General features: G+C 40.1%; 1 protein-coding gene across 1 annotated transcript; it reads right to left on the bottom strand.

Moving 5' to 3' along the window:
- Positions 1-1,594: 1,594 nt before the first annotated feature.
- Positions 1,595-17,601, bottom strand: LMOD3 (leiomodin 3). Its single transcript, XM_043885841.1, has 4 exons — positions 17,444-17,601; positions 16,669-16,986; positions 12,664-14,046; positions 1,595-1,973 (listed from the first exon to the last, which is right to left on the bottom strand). The coding sequence occupies exons 2-4, from the start codon at positions 16,957-16,959 to the stop codon at positions 1,947-1,949; spliced, it is 1,701 nt and encodes a 566-aa protein (XP_043741776.1). The 5' UTR covers positions 16,960-16,986; positions 17,444-17,601; the 3' UTR covers positions 1,595-1,946.
- Between the last annotated feature and the right edge of the window lie 297 nt (positions 17,602-17,898).

Genomic DNA, 17,898 nt, shown 5'->3' with positions numbered 1-17,898 from the left:
TCTAGCATGGAAATGCTAAAATTAAAATTTTCAATTAAGATTTTTAGGGTGGGAGTGGGTGAATAGAAAAAAGCATGTGAATGACTTTACCTGTCTCTTGACAAAACCCATGTAACGAGGCGGTAAGTTTGAATTTGGATCCTCTTTTCTTTTTTGGACATCTAAGAGTGAAGTTCCCTTTCAGAACTCTTAACGCTTTGTAAAATTTCTGGCTTATTAATTCATACTGTTGCTGTATAAGCAAACACATAAGAGTTTTCCAGAACATCAACTACTGACATAAATTAAGCTTCTAAACATGTTCAGAGTGCTCTGTCCCATCAGAGTTTAGCTTCTTAAATACAGAATATGCTGGACACTTTAGAAGTTGTATTTATTGCAGCTCTTTTTAAACCATCTGGATTTGTATCCAAGGATGCTTTATAGAAATAGCAAAGTAGGAGAAAATGAAACTCAGCCTTGGACTAGTCTAAATAAAATTAGTTACTTGATTGAAAACTATAATTTCAAATTCAGATACTTCTGTATCCACTAAATTACCTTTTAAAAATGGAAACATCGTATTTCTTTCCCATGACTTCTCCTTCCACATATTGTGTCCTTTGTCCTCATTAAGTCCATTCTCTCCTAGCCTGTTTTGCCTGTGATGTGTCACCTATGATTATATAGAAGAAGACAGGTGCCAATTATTTGCTCAGGTGAGGGAGAGAGAAAAGGCATCAAAGTGTGACTTCCTGATTTCTAAGTCTCATGCCATGTCAGTACCAAATGTCAGATTCTTTGCACCTAGTGACTTGAACAGGTAATTGTGGGCTCGAGGAACTTGGAAAGAAGAACAAACACTGGGGATGGAGTTGACTGGAAGACTTGTGGAGTCTCCAGGGATACTCTAGAGAGCAAAAGCATGAGGAAGTTTTATCAAGAATAGTTTATACACAACATTGTAAAGCAAAATAATAAGATTAAAAAACAAAGGGGAACAGATAAGACAATTACCAAACTGAGAAGAGGCAATGGAGGGCCTTGAATGATAGGATAAGGAATTCAAGTTTAATTCTTTAGCAAGTTTCATTAAGATTTTTGAGAACAAGATCAAGATCATTTACAGGCTAAAGTAAATATATATGTATGTACACACTTAGCTAAAACCAAAGCTCAGTAAATATATTATTCATAATGCTTTGTTTTAAACAAAACTAGCATGCTATCTCCCATTTTCTCCATATGTATGCAAATAGGGGAGGTTTTATATATAAGCAGGGTTTGTTTTCCCCGTTACTTTTTCCAGAACCACTGTTTTCTCCATGTCCTATGGCTTAAGTGTTTGCTCTTCATGATACCCCTCTCTAGAGGGTCCCCCAACACACAGGGGAATGGCCAAGACAGAAAGCTAGGCAGGGCTGAAAACCAGAAATTGCAACTGATTCTCCAGAAAAGAGGTAATGAACAAATTATTGGATTTCAAAGCTTCTGAAGGGCCCAGAGTTCAATTCGCCCTGCACATTTCCACAGAGTGAAGCACGCTCTGTTCTCTTTAAGAGACTGTGATAAATTACAGCAGAGTGGATGGAAGAAGAGAACAAAAATGATAATATAATAGTTAACACCTGTATCATATTTATTGTTATTGACCAGAAGAAAGCAATAATAAAGCAAAGGTTTATGAAAATATTAACTTCTGCTAGAAGATTCTAAACTGCACCTAAGTCACTCCAACCAATTGGAAGTAGAAAATGTTGCCCTGAAGAGTTTATCTCCTCCCCCTGCCTTTTCAGCTTCCATTTTGTCAGGCTAAGTATTCTGCCTTTTATAAAATCCTCGTATCAGTTAGCAATGTTCCCAGTTCCACCACCTGGATCCAGAAGTAAGCGGCTAAAGCAGTCTTCAGGTTCTAATGCCAGAGTCATTACATCACTTCCTTCTTCCCCTGATTATTCTGCTGCCTCTTACGCCAGTTCTTTTGGCAACTGCACCTGTGATTTAAGCATGTGAAAAGAGGAGAAAAAATGAATCTTAGTTATTCAAGTGTTTTACAGCAAAAATGGCAAAATGTACATACCTCAAAAGGTGTCAAGTGGATTAAAAATTCTGGCCAGAGTGTGCCCCCCCACCCAATCATGATAAAACAACAGTAATAACCACAGCCACCACAGACTGGGCGTTTACTGATGACAGGGACAGATTCAAGGGCTCTGAGCCCTTGAATCTTACACTGAAGCTTACAATGTAAATAAGAGGGCGGGTGCTAGAATCTGCCTGGTCCACTATGCAACTTGTATGCAACTTGTTGCATAGTGCTATGCTATGCTATGCTCAGTCGTTTCACTCATGTCCAGCGCTTTGTGACCCCGTGGACTGTAGCCCACCAGCCTCCTCTGTCCATGGGGTTCCTCAGGCAACGATACTTGAGTGGGTTGCCATGCACTCCTCTGGGGAGTTGCATGGTATTGTCCATCAATTCTCTCAGCTATAAAATCACAGTATCTTATTCACAAGGCTACCATGAGGATTAAGTGATGCAAGTTAGAAATCAATGCTAACAGTTCTTTTTAAAGCATTTTCTTATTTCATCTTACGACCACATTGTAAAGAGGGGATGGGCTCAGAGAGAATAGGCAATCTGCTTCAGGTCACGGGGACAGAAAGTGGCAGAGCTAGATGTGAACCCAGACCTGCCTGATTTCATTACTCATCTCAACCACCAAATAAACACCACTGTAAGAACATAAAAATGGATTCTTTCCCCTTTGAAGTGAAGTGAAGTGGTTCAGTTGTGTCCGACTCTGTGATCCTGTGGACTGTATTTTCCAAGCAAGGGTACTGGAGTGGGTTGCCATTTCCTTCTCCAGGGGATCTTCCCAACCCAGGAATCGAACCCAGGTCTCCCGGCATTGTAGGCAGACACTTTACCATTTGAGCCACTAGGGAAGTCCTTCCTCTTTAAAGTGTATTACTAATTTGACACTCACTAAATCTTACAATGCTATTTGGAGAACCCCCATCCAAGGATTTAAAAAAAAAACGCAAAAGAGTAGTGGTAAGTCTGACTGAAAATCAACTTTGAGTTTTGTTTCATACGAACAACTCAAAGATAAAGCAAGTTCTTAATAGGTTTAACATAGTGTTATATCTGAGAATGACTTATCCACCATGAAGGTAACTTTCAGAGAATGCTGACTAAAGTCCAAAGGACCCTGAGATTTTGTACGATAATGACTTAAAAATATCTTTCCTCCTATTGTCCATGTCCACCTGCCCATGTGATAGACCACTGTGGCCATCTGCTATGGACTCGCTTCAGCCAGTTCTTTGCCTATAACCTTTGGATAAAAAGGTTTCCCAACACCCTGCCCATTGGGGAGGACCTTGGATGTGTTGCTGTTGCCTGCATGGTCTTCAATTCTTAGGGTCCTCCATGTGCTTCTGAGTCCCTCTCCCTCCCTCGTGCCAGACTTTCAGGAGGGGAGGGGAGTGACTGCAGCTTGGCAGGGGTCACCCAGGGAGAACACCATCAGTGAAGAACACCAGTAAAATATAGAATGCCAGTTACTCAAATTAACTGCAAAGCTGCAATAGAGAGTCAAAACTGTGTTCTTTCCATTGTCAAATGGAAAAAATACTTTTATAGCATGTTATTTCTGATATATATATATATATATATATATATATATATATGCATAGATGGGTTCCCAATTAATAAAAATATTTTCAAGAGCAAAACATAACAATGAACCAACATACTAAACCCAGAGACATACTGGCATATTTAAAGTGTGACCAAGTTGGGAGCTCAGATCACTGGGAAAAAGAATGAGTCACTGATCAGTGGTTAGCTACTTGGCAAAGAAATAAAATAGCAGACTTCTTGCTTCCTACTTACTTCTAAAAGCCAACCCTTTAATTCACCTATAATATGGAGTATTTTTTATAAACCAAAAGCAGGAAGAAAGATAGACAAATATTTAAATAAGATTTTTAAAAGTCATTTCTAAGCAGACCACAAAAGACTGAAAAAGAAATAAGGAAAAGATAACTAGATCTCGTATTATAAAACTTTCAACAAACAAGAATCTACTCACTTTATTATTAGGGGGCCCTGTTCCCCCTTCACTTGTTGGTTAATAAGTTTTTTAAGTGTGTGTATAGCATTATACAGTGTACACACACAGACATACACCCAATGGCTGGGAGCAATTGGGAAGGATGAGAACCCCCATTTCAGCAGGGGTTATTTAATTCAGCACACCCAAATGGAGTTCCTGTTCTGGGTCAACACCTCAGTGGGTGCCTGGGACAGAGATGAGGAAGATCTACCTTGAGGAACTCGGAATCCACTAGGAGACCTAATGCTGTGTCCATGAGAGCTGTCAACCCGAGGCATCAGGAGATAAGGTTTGCCATGGATGTCACTGAACTGTGAGTGTCCAAGTGTGGCCTTCAAGGAAGCAGCATCAGCATTGCCAAGGAACATGTCAGAAATGCAAATTCTCAGATGCCATCCAAGACCTACTGAATCAGAAACTGGAGATGGGATCAGTAATCTGTATTCTATCTTCCAGGTGATTCTGATGGATGCTAAAATGTGAGAATCACTATCATAGACTTTTAACAAGTTGTACATATAAAATTCTTTTTTTCCACTTGGTATCAGGGAAGGGCAGCTCCTGGTCTGTATAATTCTGGTCCACTTATGCTCCTCTGAGATGAGTTTGAAATGTTACATTGCTTTCTTCCATGGAGACTCCCTCCATAGAGTGTAACATTGCTCAAGCTCTATTCTAGATTTGGCCTTGACTCTTGAAGATTCTCTTGGGTTTGGGTTCTTGGTGTTCTTCTTGTATTTTGCTTTGTTTTTAAGCAAACGTATGGACAGAAAAAAGGAAGGAATTGAAGGGAACTCTGGGGGTTTTGTGTTCCCAGGTGGCTCAGTGATAAAGAATCCGCCAGCAAAGCAGGAGACGAGGGTTCAGTCCCTGGGTTGGGAAGATCCCCTGAAGAAGGGAATGGCTACCCACTCCAGTATTCTTGCCTGGAGAATTCCACAGACAGAGAAGCCTGGTGGGCTACAGTCCATGGAGTCACAGAAGAGTTGGACATGACTTAGCACCAAACAACAACAAAAAACATTTGGGGCTTTAGACGTGAATGTATGAGAGAATGGAGACAATGTGAAAAATCTGGAACCAGAAACAACAACTACAGATCTAGAAAGGAGAAGCTTGATTTGGGGACAGGTTGAATAAAAGTACTAAGAAAACCCTGAGCAATATAAGGGAAAGGGAAATTTGGGGATTGTCCTAGATTATGTGATAATTGAAACAGAGAAGACAAGATGGGGAAAAGGAGAAAATTGCAAAAGGATAGAGTCTAGAAATATTAGTTCAAAAGAAATAAGATATAATAAATGAGGCAAAGAAAAAATGGCCAGTGATGAAAACTCAGGAGTCTATAATCTTAAATTTTTGTACTCATAATGACTGCTAATGTGTCATAGAGTCTTTTGGCTAACTAAAGCTGCTTGGGAAATTATTATCCTGAAATCTTTCTGAAGGAAAAACTTAATTGTGTCTTTAGGCACCTGCCTAAAACCAGTCCAGATACATATAAGTGAGTCGAAAGTAAAATTAAGTGAATAATAAAACAGTTGGGCTTCCCAGGTGGCATAGTGGTAAAAGAATCCGCCTGCCAATGTAGGAGACGCCAAAAATGCAGGTTCAGTCAGTGAGTTGGGAAGATCCCCTGGAGAAGGAAATGGCAACCACTCCAGTATTCTTGCCTGGAAAATCCCATGGATAGAGGAGCCTGGTGAACTACAGTCCACAGGGTCACAAAGAGTTGCACACGATTGAGCAACTGAACCTGGATGCATTAAAACAGTTGTCTTGTTTGATTGGCACCAAAGGTTGCATAGCAATGCAGTGGTCATAGCAAACACCCTCTTCCAACAACACAAGAGAAGACTCTACAGGTGGACATCACCAGATGGGCAACACCGAAATCAGACTGATTATATTCTTTGTAGCCAAAGGTGGAGAAGCTCTAGACATTCAGCAAAAACAAGACTGGGAGCTGACTGTGGCTCAGATCATGAATTCCTTATTGCCAAATTTAGACTTAAAGAAAGTAGGGAAAACTACTAGACCATTCAGGTATGACCTAAATCAAATCCCTTACAATTATACAGTAGAATAAATAGATTTAAGGGACTAGATCTGATAGACAGAGTGCCTGATGAATTATGGACAGAGGTTCATGGCATTGTACAGGAGACAGGGATCAAGATCATCCCCAAGAAAAAGAAATGCAAAAACGCAAAATGGCTGTCTGAAGAGGCCTTACAAATAGCTGGGAAAAGATGAGATGTGAAAAGCAAAGGAGAAAAGGAAAGATATACCCATCTGAATGCAGAGTTCCAAAGAATAGCAAGGAGAGATAAGAAAGCCTTCCTCAATGATCAGTGAAAAGAACTAGAGGAAAACAATAGAATGGGAAACACTAGAGATATCTTCAAGAAAATGAGAGATACCAAGGGAACATTTCATGCAAAGATGGGTTCAATAAAGGACAGAAATGGTATGGACCTAACAGAAGCAGAAGACATTAAAAAAGAGGTGGCAAGAATGCGCAGAACTATACAAAAAAGATCTTCACGACCCAGAGAATCACGATGGTGTGATCACTCACCTAGAGCCAGACACCCTGGAATGCGAAGTCAACTGGGCCTTAGGAAGCACCAACACAAACAAAGCTAGTGGAGGTGATGGAATTCCAGTTGAGCTATTTCAAATCCTAAAAGATGATGCTGTTAAAGTGCTGCACTCAATATGCCAGCAAATTCGGAAAACTCAGCAGTGGCCACAGGACTGGAAAAAGGTCAGTTTTCATTCCAATCCCAAAGAAAGGCAATCCCAAAGAGTGCTCAAACTACCACACAATTGCACTCATCTCACATGGTAGTAAAGTAATGCTCAAAATTCAGTAAGCCAGGCTTCAACAATACGTGAACCATGAGTTTCCAGATGTTCAAGCCAGATTTCAAAAAGACAGAGGATCCAGTGATCAAATTGCCAACATCTGCTGGATCATTGAAAAAGCAAGAGAGTTCCAGAAAAACATCTATTTCTGCTTTATTGACTATGCCAAAGCCTTTGACTATGTTGATCACAAGAAACTGTGGAAAATTCTGAAACAGATGGGAATACTAGACCACCTGACCTGCGTCTTGAGAAATTGTATGCAGGTCAGGAAGCAACAGTTACAACTGGACATGGAACAACAGACTGGTTCCAAATAGGAAAAAGAGTACATCAAGGCTGTATATTGTCACCCTGCTTATTTAACTTACATGCGGAGTACATCACGAGAAACGCTGGGCTGGATGAAGCACAAGCTGGAATCAAGATTGCCAGGAGAAATATCAATAACCTCAGATATGCAGATGACACCACCCTTGCGGCAGAAAATGAAGAAGAACTAAGAGCCTCTTGATGAAAATGAAAGAGGAGAGTGAAAAAGTTGGCTTAAAGCTCAACATTCAGAAAACTAAGATCATGGCATCCGGTCCCATCACTTCATCGCAAATAGATGGGGAAACAGTGGAAATAGTGGCTGACTTTATTTTTCTGGGCTCCAAAATCACTGCAGATGGTGACTGCAGCCATGAAATTAAAAGATGCTTGCTCCTTGGAAGACAGTTATGACCAACCTAGACAGCATATTAAAAAGCAGAAACATTACTTTGCCAACAAAGGTCTGTCTAGTCAAGGCTATGGTTTTTCCAGTAGTCATGTATGGATGTGACAGTTGGACTATAAAGAAAGCTGAGTGCCAAAGAACTGATGGTGTTGAACTATGGTGTTGGAGAAGACTCTTGAGAGTCCCTTGGACTGCAAGAAGATCCAACCAGTCCATCCTAAAGGAAATCAGTCCTGAATATTCACTGGAAGGACTGATGTTGAAGCTGAAACTCCAATACTTAGGCCACCTGATGCAAAGAACTGACTCATTGGAAAAGACCCTGATGCTGGGAAGGATAGAAGGTGGGAGGAGAAGGTGACAACAGAGGATGAGATGGTTGGATGGCATCACTGACTCAATGGACGTGAGTCTGAGTAAACTCTGGGAGTTGGTGATGGACAGGGAGGCCTGGCATGCTGCAGTTCATGGGGTCACAAAGAGTCAGACATGACTGAGCGACTGAACTGAACTGAACTGAAAGGTTGCATAGTGTTAGTTGCTCAGCTGTGTCCAACTCTTTGTGACCCCATGGACTGTAGCCCACCAGGCTCCTCTGTCCATGGGGATTTTCCAGGCAAGAATACTGGAGTGGGTAGCCATTCCCTTTTCCAGGGGATCACAGGTTTGATCCCTGGGTCAGGAAGATCCCTTGGATGAAGGCATAGCAACCCACTCCAGTATTCTTGCCTGGAGAATTCCCATGGACAGAGGAGCCTGGGGGGCTACAGTCCATGGGGTTGCAAAGAGTAGGACACAACTGAGCAATTGACAGTTTCACTTCCAAAAGTTGCATGTTGTATAAATGCAGTTGGTCTCTGTAAATTACATTGTTTCTGCAGATGAGATTTCTATCTCAGTGCAAGTACAGATACTCATCTGGAATGGCTGGCAGTGAGCAGACCGCCAAATTTTTTAAGATGAAAGGAAATCATATATTTATCAACGAAGGATATGCCTATACCAGTCTAACATCTTTCTTTTGGGCTGGCTTCATATTGACTCAGAGTTATCAACTCAAAGGGAAATAAATTATTGATTAGTAAATTGAGTTAGACAAGACAAATTCCTTTAAAACATAGCTAAATACAACAAACTAAAAAATTCTACAGGAGTCCAATGAGCAATCCAAATTAGTGAAAAAGGCCAGGTGTTAGGCAGTAGGGCATTGTGGAGACTGAGTTAAAATGGAGAGTCCATTACCAATCTCAAGGGAGAAACCAACAGCAATTCAGCTTATTTGTACCATCATATGCAGGCTCCATGTGGCTGGATCTGATGTTTCAAATGCTGCCAGATAACTGGATGGTATCGTGTGATGTTTTATAATTTGTACAGTAATACTCAAGCCAAACAAAACAGGCCTGCACGTTGGGTTTTAAGTCCACTAGGTTTCAATACCTGGCCCACAGAATACATCTCTCTTAAACTGATTTAAACAGGCAACTCCTTGGAGGAGGCAGCACTTGAGCCAAGAAAGAATAGAGATTTTGTCCTTTATTTTCTGCTAGCAACTTCAATTCTGGAATCCCCAAGCCAGAAGCATGTGACGGGGAGAGAATAAATATTAAAAGGAAAAAAAACCCCACAAATTTAAAATATAAACTGAGTACTTCATGATCTATGCTCTAGATAATACAAAAATAGTATCTCCAAATCCATGAGAGGAAAAAAAAAACTTTTTTCCTTTAAGAGTAAATAATTTCTAAGTATGTTTATGGACATTCATTGTTTTAGTTAGGAGCATCAGTAGAAAGAATGACAAGATTTCCAAACTGAGTTTTAACTTCATATTTGAAAATCTGATGGTTCAAAGAACATCTCTGTCTTCCAATCAAGTGGGGAGGAGGAACTCCCATAATCTTTAGTTTCACCTCCTTAAAGTGAGTGTCGCTGTGTCTCATTTGACCAGCCAAAAAAAGCCCTTTTCTGCTGAGATCCTGAAATTTCACCACAGATGGCGTTTACAATATTTCACCGAGTCTAAGATGCACGTTTTCTGATGTTTCCGTATCTCCTACATCAGAAAGCATCTCACAATCAACAGTGTTTTATAGTAGCTGGCTGCACGTGGGCACACAAACAGAGTATAGTTTTTCATACCATTAGCACCTCCCCTGGGCTCCGTGCCCTGTTGGAGTTATACACATGCAGAGGTATTGCCATTTAAAATACCCTTTAAGGAATGACAAAGCAAATAGGACAAATTGTGTTGGGTCTGTAAGAATTCTTTCTACTCTTTTGAACTTCCACAGATTTCAAATGATTTCAAAAGAAAAAGATTAAACATGTCTTTTAAGAGAGATTACACTAAGAGTCAGCATGAAAGCAGACATTTATTATGTATGCAGCAAGGCGCAAAAATGCAGCAGTACAGAGCGAATTGATGTCACTCAAGTGAATTTTTGTCAGCTGGATGATGCATTTTCACATTTTTCTTGCAGAGCATTTTTTTTTTTTCTTGCAGAGCATTTTATAGGACCGTGCTGATGAAGTTGTATGATATTTTGTATCTAAGATACATGTCAAGAGATGTCTATTGCAAGCCAAGCCAGGCAACTGAAGCAAGAGAAGATGCCAATCCCTTGGAATAGATAAAAGACATTTCAAAGCAAAGACTGATGTACAAGACCACCATTCACAAACTGTGTCAGAGTCCACTTTGCTGCATATTTTTCTTTCTGTGTGGACATTAAAAACACACACACATAACTTAAAACTGATACCAATCAAGAACTGATTGAAAATGGAAAATGCAGTACTTACTAGAGTGTGGTAGTTTGGTAATTAGTACTGTGAATTTATCTTAATACCTTTTGCTCTAGAATCTAGACTCTGAAGTGTCCTCAGTTAACTTAAAAGGCAGAGTATCTTGACCATGAAAATGATCAAACCAACACTGTAAGCTCCATGCGGTTAAGACTGCACCTGTCTTATTCACCGCTCATGGTGCCTGACACATCGCAGCACTAAACAAATATTCATCACAAATGAGTAAACGGATGGACGAAACTCAGCCAACTCCAGGAAAGCAGATTTGCTCAGTAGAGTATTCCCTCAGAGGGCTTCCCTGGTCTCTCAGTTGATAAAGAATCTGCCTGCAATGAGGGAGACCGGGGTTTGATCCCTGGGTCGAAAAGCTTCCCTGGAGAACAGAATGGCTACCCACTCCAGTATTCCTGCCTAGAGAATTCCACAGACAAAGGAGCCTGGTAGGCTATAATCCATGGGTCGCAAAGACTTGGACATGACTGATAGACTATCACTTTCACATTTTTTTTTCATATTCCTTCAGAAGCAGGGAGAAGGGTCAGATGATCATTTAACCTTCATCCTCTTGTCTACTCTGAGTCTACATTCCACCTTTAATGCAGATTTTTAAAAGACTTCTCCTTATTCTTTTCAGACCAATGCTATTTTCTGACTGTCTAGCCACCACGGCAGCTGGGATTTGCTTTGACAACTGGTTACAGAGTGATAGCCCTAGCCTCTCTCAAAACAGCACCCTGATTCACCCCCTGCAGAGGTCTGGCTGCCTGGAGAAGAGCAGGTGCAGAAAGTGTTGATGTTATGCCCAAGGGCAGGCAGAGATCACCTGCCCGATCTCATGTGACCTCTAGCACTCTCAGCCGGGCGCCTGCCACAGGAAGACTCAGAATCCCTCTAAGTCACAGTTGAAAGTCATCTTCGATTTAGAAGAATGAAATATTGTCAATTCTGTACTACTAGGGGATGGGAGTAAGGGACATACATATATATGTGAATAAGTAACAATCATATTTGTGGATTTTTTTTTGTGGGGGGCCATGCAGCACAGCTTGAAGGATCTTAGTTCATGGACCTGGGATTGAACCCAGGCCCTCAGCTATGAGAGTGCTAAATCCTAACCACTGGACTGCCAGCAAACTCCCTGTATTGTTTTAGAATATAAATCTCTTTAGAGCAGGGAAAAAAAACAAGCTTACATGGAAATAGTTAAACTATCTTGAAAAAACTGTGACTCTCTGATGGCATAACATATTGACTATTTTATTAATGTAATATCGTGGCTAAATTACATACTAGATTTTAAAACAATGCAGTTAATTATCAACCACCTGCAGCCATTGGACACACACCTTTCAGTCTTTGTGAATGCCCTCATAGTAATGACTATAAAAAAATTTATTTCTGTAACTTAAGCTGAAAGGAATGGAACATTTTTTGTCTACCAGCAGTAGTAATAGTGAGTCATAATAAGAAAACTGAAATAACAGTAAAATATTTTAAAGCTCCATTTATTCATGGAGACATTAATCTTAAATTTATTATTGTCCGCCTACTTAAAATATAAAGAGTGTAATTGCAATAGCAGGTGGTATCCATTCATCTACTAAAAAAGAACTTTTTAAAGCCCTACAGAAGCACTTATCCACAAAGGACTGGCCTAATTAGGCCTCATTCTTATTTATTCCTGCAGCAGTTCCCGGGGGATCTCAGCTTGTCAGTTCTGTGTGGCAGGAGTGAACAAAAGCTTGACCAGGGATGCTCAGGACTGAATTTCAAAGTCAACTCTACCGCTTCTGAGTCTTTTCTTCTAGAAATGTTATTTAACACCTCTAAGCCTCAATTTCCTTCTTATGAAACAGGGAGAATAATAATACCTACCTGATAGGATTGTTAAGGTGATTTTAAGAGTTAATTCATATAATGGATGTGGCCCATACTAAGTGCTTCATAAATGTGGGCTGTCAGTATCCTTGTTACAGCAGTCATATAGATTGTGTCTTTGAGGATAACCAATAATTTAGATCTACTGGTAATGATGAGGGGTTTCCCTCAGTTAGTGACAATTAGTGAGAATGTCCCTGTGTTAAAAGGGACAGGGAATAGAGTTGGGAGAGATTTACTGTGGCCCTGTCTTCACCATTTCTCCCTCCTCCTACTTACAGGTTTAAGATAGGCGATGTTACTGTGACGAATGTCGTTCAAGAGCTGATCTCTGGGGGTAATCTCCACCAACGGGGGTGGCCTATTTCTCGGCACGGGTTTGAGCGTTTTGATCACATCTTTCAGGTTGGTTTTCTCAGGTGGCTCTCTGGCTTCTGGCATCCGAGATTTGCGCTGGATCCTTTTCAGCTTCACCACGCGGAAGGAGTCGGGGTCCGTCCTGTACTTCGGCGGCTGCGATGGCTTTTTCATTGCTTCATTTTGTCGACTGAAGGGGACTGCTTGGGGGTTGGGAGGCCTAGGAGGAGGCGGCTGGAGGAACTCCTGCGTCCGGGAATCCGGCATTGGTCCTCCCAGCATCTCCCACATCCCAGGGGGCAGCCCCAGCCCGTTCTCCAACATGGCTATTAACTTCCTCTGCTCTTTGAGCTGCTGCTGTTTCTGTTCTTCTTGCCTTTTCTGCCTTTGTCTATCCTGATTCCTGGTGAGCAGATTGGTTACCACCATTCGGGGACCCGGAAGCTCAAAATGGTAGCCCATCTTCAGGAGCGTGTTGTTCGCTTTCAAAAGCCTGGCGATTTCCATTTCAGCGTGGTGGCCCAGCATATGTCTCTGATTGTGAAACCGAAGTTCGGTGAGTGTCTCGTTAAACTGGAGACACCTCATGATGGCCACAATACCCTTGCCTGTGATGAAATTGGACTCTATGTTGAGCGTGGTAATGCTCCTATTTTCACGCAACATGTTAGCCAAGGCGAATGCTACATTCTCATCCGCGCCCACGTTCGCTAAACTGAAGGTTTTGATGTGTTTGTTTTTCTTCATTGCATTGACAAAGTCCAGCAACATTTCTTTGGGGATGTTTTCAATGTTGTTCAGGTTGAGTTCCTTCATGTCGGGGTCATTCTGTCTCACTCGCCTTAAGCTCCCATCCAGGTCGGTTTGGTTTCCGGAGGGCCTTGCACTTACCTTCAAAAAACTGGTATCTAGAGCTAACTTCTTGGGATCTAATTTCGATATTTTTTTCTCAGTTTTTTCTTGAGCCTCTGGTCTGCCTTTCTGTTCTTCAGTTACTTTACTAGTTACTGGTTGGCAGGTGTTCTCACCATTTCTAATTTGCTCCTTTACCTCACCTTCCTCTCCTCTTTTTGTTTCATCACTCTCTTCACTGTCCTCTTTTCCTTCATCTTCTGCATCATCTTCTTCATCTTCCTCCTCATCTTCATTATCTTCATCATCATCATCATTTGTTTCTTGGACATTGTCACTGCCCTGTGATTCTCTTTTATGTGCAGCGATTTCACTGTTAAGTTTTTCTTTTAAATACTGGGAAATATTTTTATTGCTTCTGTCTATTGCTTCATGCTGTTCTTGAGTTTTTTCCTAAAAGAGAAATTTAGAAAGGTTAGAATACGTAGCAGTGAAGAAATATGAAGCAGAGCAGTATCTACTGAAGATAACGAAAAGATTTATTACTTAGTGAAAAAAAGTAAGCAAATAAGCTCTAGGTATAGTATTCCATTTGTTTACATGTGTATTTATGTGTACATATGAATATGTATGCATGTACACACACACTATATATATATATGTTTGTAGATGTATATGAAAAACAGATTGTTGTAATGTTTATCAAATTAATAGTTATCCTTGAGGAAGAGAGGTAATTAAGATAATTGAGGAAGGGATGGGGATTTTAACTTTTTACATAATTCTAAACTGAGATTTTTTTCTGAAACAAAGTATGTCTTTGTTAGTTGTTTTACAAGAAAATACAACCAAAATAAAGGTAAGTTTTTATAGGCACACACAGGCACAGACATACATATTTTTGGTTGTGTTCTTCTCCTCCCATGTATTAAAATGAAACCCAGTTAATTTTAAGACCTTCTGTTGTTTTTAAAGATAGTGTTCAGTTCCAGAAGCAGTTGAATTATTTTTGAAAACCTTATGAAAAAAAAAAGAAAAGAAAACCTTATGGGATTATTTATCCATTCTCTGAAGTCTTTGTTTTGTATACAGCTGAATAGGAATTTTGTATTCAATAGCTCTGTGTTACATAATAATTTCCTTATTGGCCTAACCAAAATTTACATACCTAATATGTTTGCCAATCTAATATAATGTGCACAACAAATTTCCCTGAAAATAAAAGATATTGTGGGGGGAATGAGAGCAGTTTGATATTTTGGAATATATCAAAACCCTTGTCTTTGATTTTTCGTCTGCTTAGCTCTGTGAAAACTGCCCAGATACTTCAGGCACAGGCTTTCCAGTCCAGTTCCTTTGGAAGGAATATTCTAGGAGGTAAAGCCAGGTATAAAAGGGGACAAAATTATCAGAGATTTAGAAAAAAAAACCCTGCTTAGTATGGAAAGGAAAATAATAGTCTTTTATCAATAATGTTTATTAGATGCTTACATTTTAATTACACACTTTTCCATAAAGGATGTGTACCTCATAGGTGTCATTTTGAAAGCTGGTGTAGCAGTTTGACACAGAGGATTATGTGAGCAAGAACTTAATCTGTGGAGGAGGAAATGGGTAAAGGGGGTCAATTATACGGCTACAGGTGGAAACTAAATTTTTAGTGGTGAGTATACTGTATATGAATCTTCCCAGGTGGCTCAGTCGTAAAGAATCCGCCTACCAATGCAGAAGACATAGAAAACATGGATTCGATCCTTGGGTCAAAGATCCCCTAGAGGAAGAAATAGCAACCCACTCCAGTATTTTAGCCTGGAAAATTCCATGGAGAGAGTAGCTGGTGGGCTACAATCCATGGGGTTGCAAAGAATCAGACATGACTTAGCAATTGAGAATAATACTGTAGGTAGAAATAGAAACGTATAATGCTGTACACGTGAAACTTGTGTTATAAACCAATATTATTTCAATAAAAAATAAGCCTAAAATTAAAAAAAAGAAAGACCTTGATAACATTATAGGCTGGAATTGACAGTTGACACGTAAACTAAAGTTTTCTCTGCATTTCTCATTTGTCTCAGCAGGGGGAGCCAATCATTAAGCTGTTTAAATTATACAAAAGGAAGAAAAAGTGTTAGAAGTACCCAAGTTCGTTTTTCTCGGAAATTGGTATTCATGTAGAATTGGCTTTTACTCGAGTTGTAAACTGTCTATAAATTGTACCTTAAACTCTAACCTGGTAAAGTCAGCAACTTATTTTCTTAAGTGCAGTACATGTTTAAACTCTCCTGACCATGAAATCAGTTTATAACTTTCCTAAAATTTCAGCGAGTATGATGGTAATGTGACAAGACGTTATCTACCAAAAATAAATCAGCAGGCATAACTACAAGAAACTTTACCTCTGAGGATCTCTGTTTTCTTTTTGCCAAGTCACTTTTAAGTGAAACGTTAAAAAAAATATGCTGATATGCACTTCTAGTTTTCATATAAGGAACATATTTAAAGAAAAAACTATCTTTAAAACAGCTTAATAGAATCAACTTCTAAATTCACCACTGATACCCAATGAACTGTGGTAATGTTGGATTTTTTGTTACTGGACTTGGTTTAATTGCAGGGTGTGTGGCTGAATTTCAGGGGGACTGTGAAACACTTGAGATTGTATGTGAAATACTGCATATGTACCATGTGCCAGAAGGAGGACAGAGAGCTTTCTTCAGCATCGTAAAGGGTCCTGTGATCAAAAAAAGCATAAAAGACAAATGCTTCTGGGTTATGAGTTAGTTCATTAAAAATTAATTTCATGCCTACAGAATACAGGTTTTCCTGTACAAGGAGCCCCCAGCAATTTTTTAAAAGACATATTTACAAGAAACTACCACTTTTTTCCTCCCAACTATACTATTAAGTGTTCTAGAAAGTTCTGATCTGGCATAGGATTAAATATTATGCTCTATGTATAAACGTCAACAAAACAAGACAAAACATGGAGTCTTGAGAAAAGACAGTTACAACAGGGACACGCGTCAGCCCAGGCCAGGAAGCCCCTTCTCCCTTATACACAAATCCCGTTACCTTGGTTGGCACAAAGGTGACAGGAACACGTTCGTCTTCCAGCATGCGTCTGGATGCCTTTTGCCAATACATATAATCAACGAGAGATTTATGGTCGAAGTTCCCTGTTGGTGGCTTGTCGGTCTGATCCTTCTGAATCATTCCCACAGGAAGCCTGGGGTCAGGGGCCATCACCTCCATTTCCGACTGTAGTTCTTTGAGCTCTTCTGGGGACAAGTTGGCCAAGATTTCATCTTCATCAATCTCCCCATCGATTTCTTCCTGATCTGAATTCCTGCTATGTTCTGACATGACTCTTTTCAATACTTTTCTGTCTTACTACAAGAGGAGAAATAATCAACAAAGATTTAAAAAAAGATAAAGCTCTCTCAAGAAGTTCCCCCAGTTAGTAAGTGTCCCAGGTCAATACCACCTTGAGGAGATTTCCCTCCTCCCCAAGAACTCCAGTGGGGCTTGCTGAGCTGCTAGGGGTGACTGCGACTAAGTTCATGCCGTAACTATATTAAGCAGGGCTTGGTTGGAGAGGGTCAATTTATGGAACTACTATGCTCCTCTCTTCGGCAGCTTGAGTCAGCTGTGCAAATCCATCTGACATTTCAGTACAGCTGCTTAGGTTCGCCAGTGAGCACAGGCCTCCCAAACCTCTACAGGGGTAAATGATTAGTTCTCTTCCTATGAGCTCTCATATTGTCCTACACAAATTCATGCAGCCCATACACACACCCAAGTACTGCGAGGGAGGCCACTTCTTATTTAAATGAGGAAAGCAACTTACAATACTTCAGAAGAAAAATCCAAACAGCGACTTGAAGTCTATTGAAGTGAAAAATTCATTTGAAGGTGGAAATCAAGCTCTCAGGGCTTGCCTCTTCACTACCATGAGACTCTGGAAGCAAATAAAACTTCACACAGGCGAGCAGAGGTCTGGCTGTGTTACTCAGCCACTGCGTAAGCTGAACCTCTGCAAGCCATCCTTATTTGCATCCAGATCCTGTGATCTAACAGACAGGGATGAGCAGCACTTGAATTTCCACTATGAGTGAGGAGTTTAATATTTTAAATAATTTGTTTTTCTTTTTAAATGTCCATTAAGCCAGGATAAAAATGTAAATGGATCTAAATTGAAATATTAAAAAAAACTCAAACCATTAAAGTACTGGAAGCAACCAGGAAAATATTTTCTTTTTCATAACTTCAGAGGACAATATGGCAATATTTATCCAAATGACA

This window comes from Cervus elaphus, chromosome 24 (assembly GCF_910594005.1).
Source record: "Cervus elaphus chromosome 24, mCerEla1.1, whole genome shotgun sequence".
In the NCBI taxonomy this organism is placed as follows: Eukaryota; Metazoa; Chordata; class Mammalia; order Artiodactyla; family Cervidae; genus Cervus; species Cervus elaphus.
The sequence above is the reverse complement of the archived record's forward strand: the minus strand, read 5'-3'. Positions and strand labels throughout refer to the sequence as shown.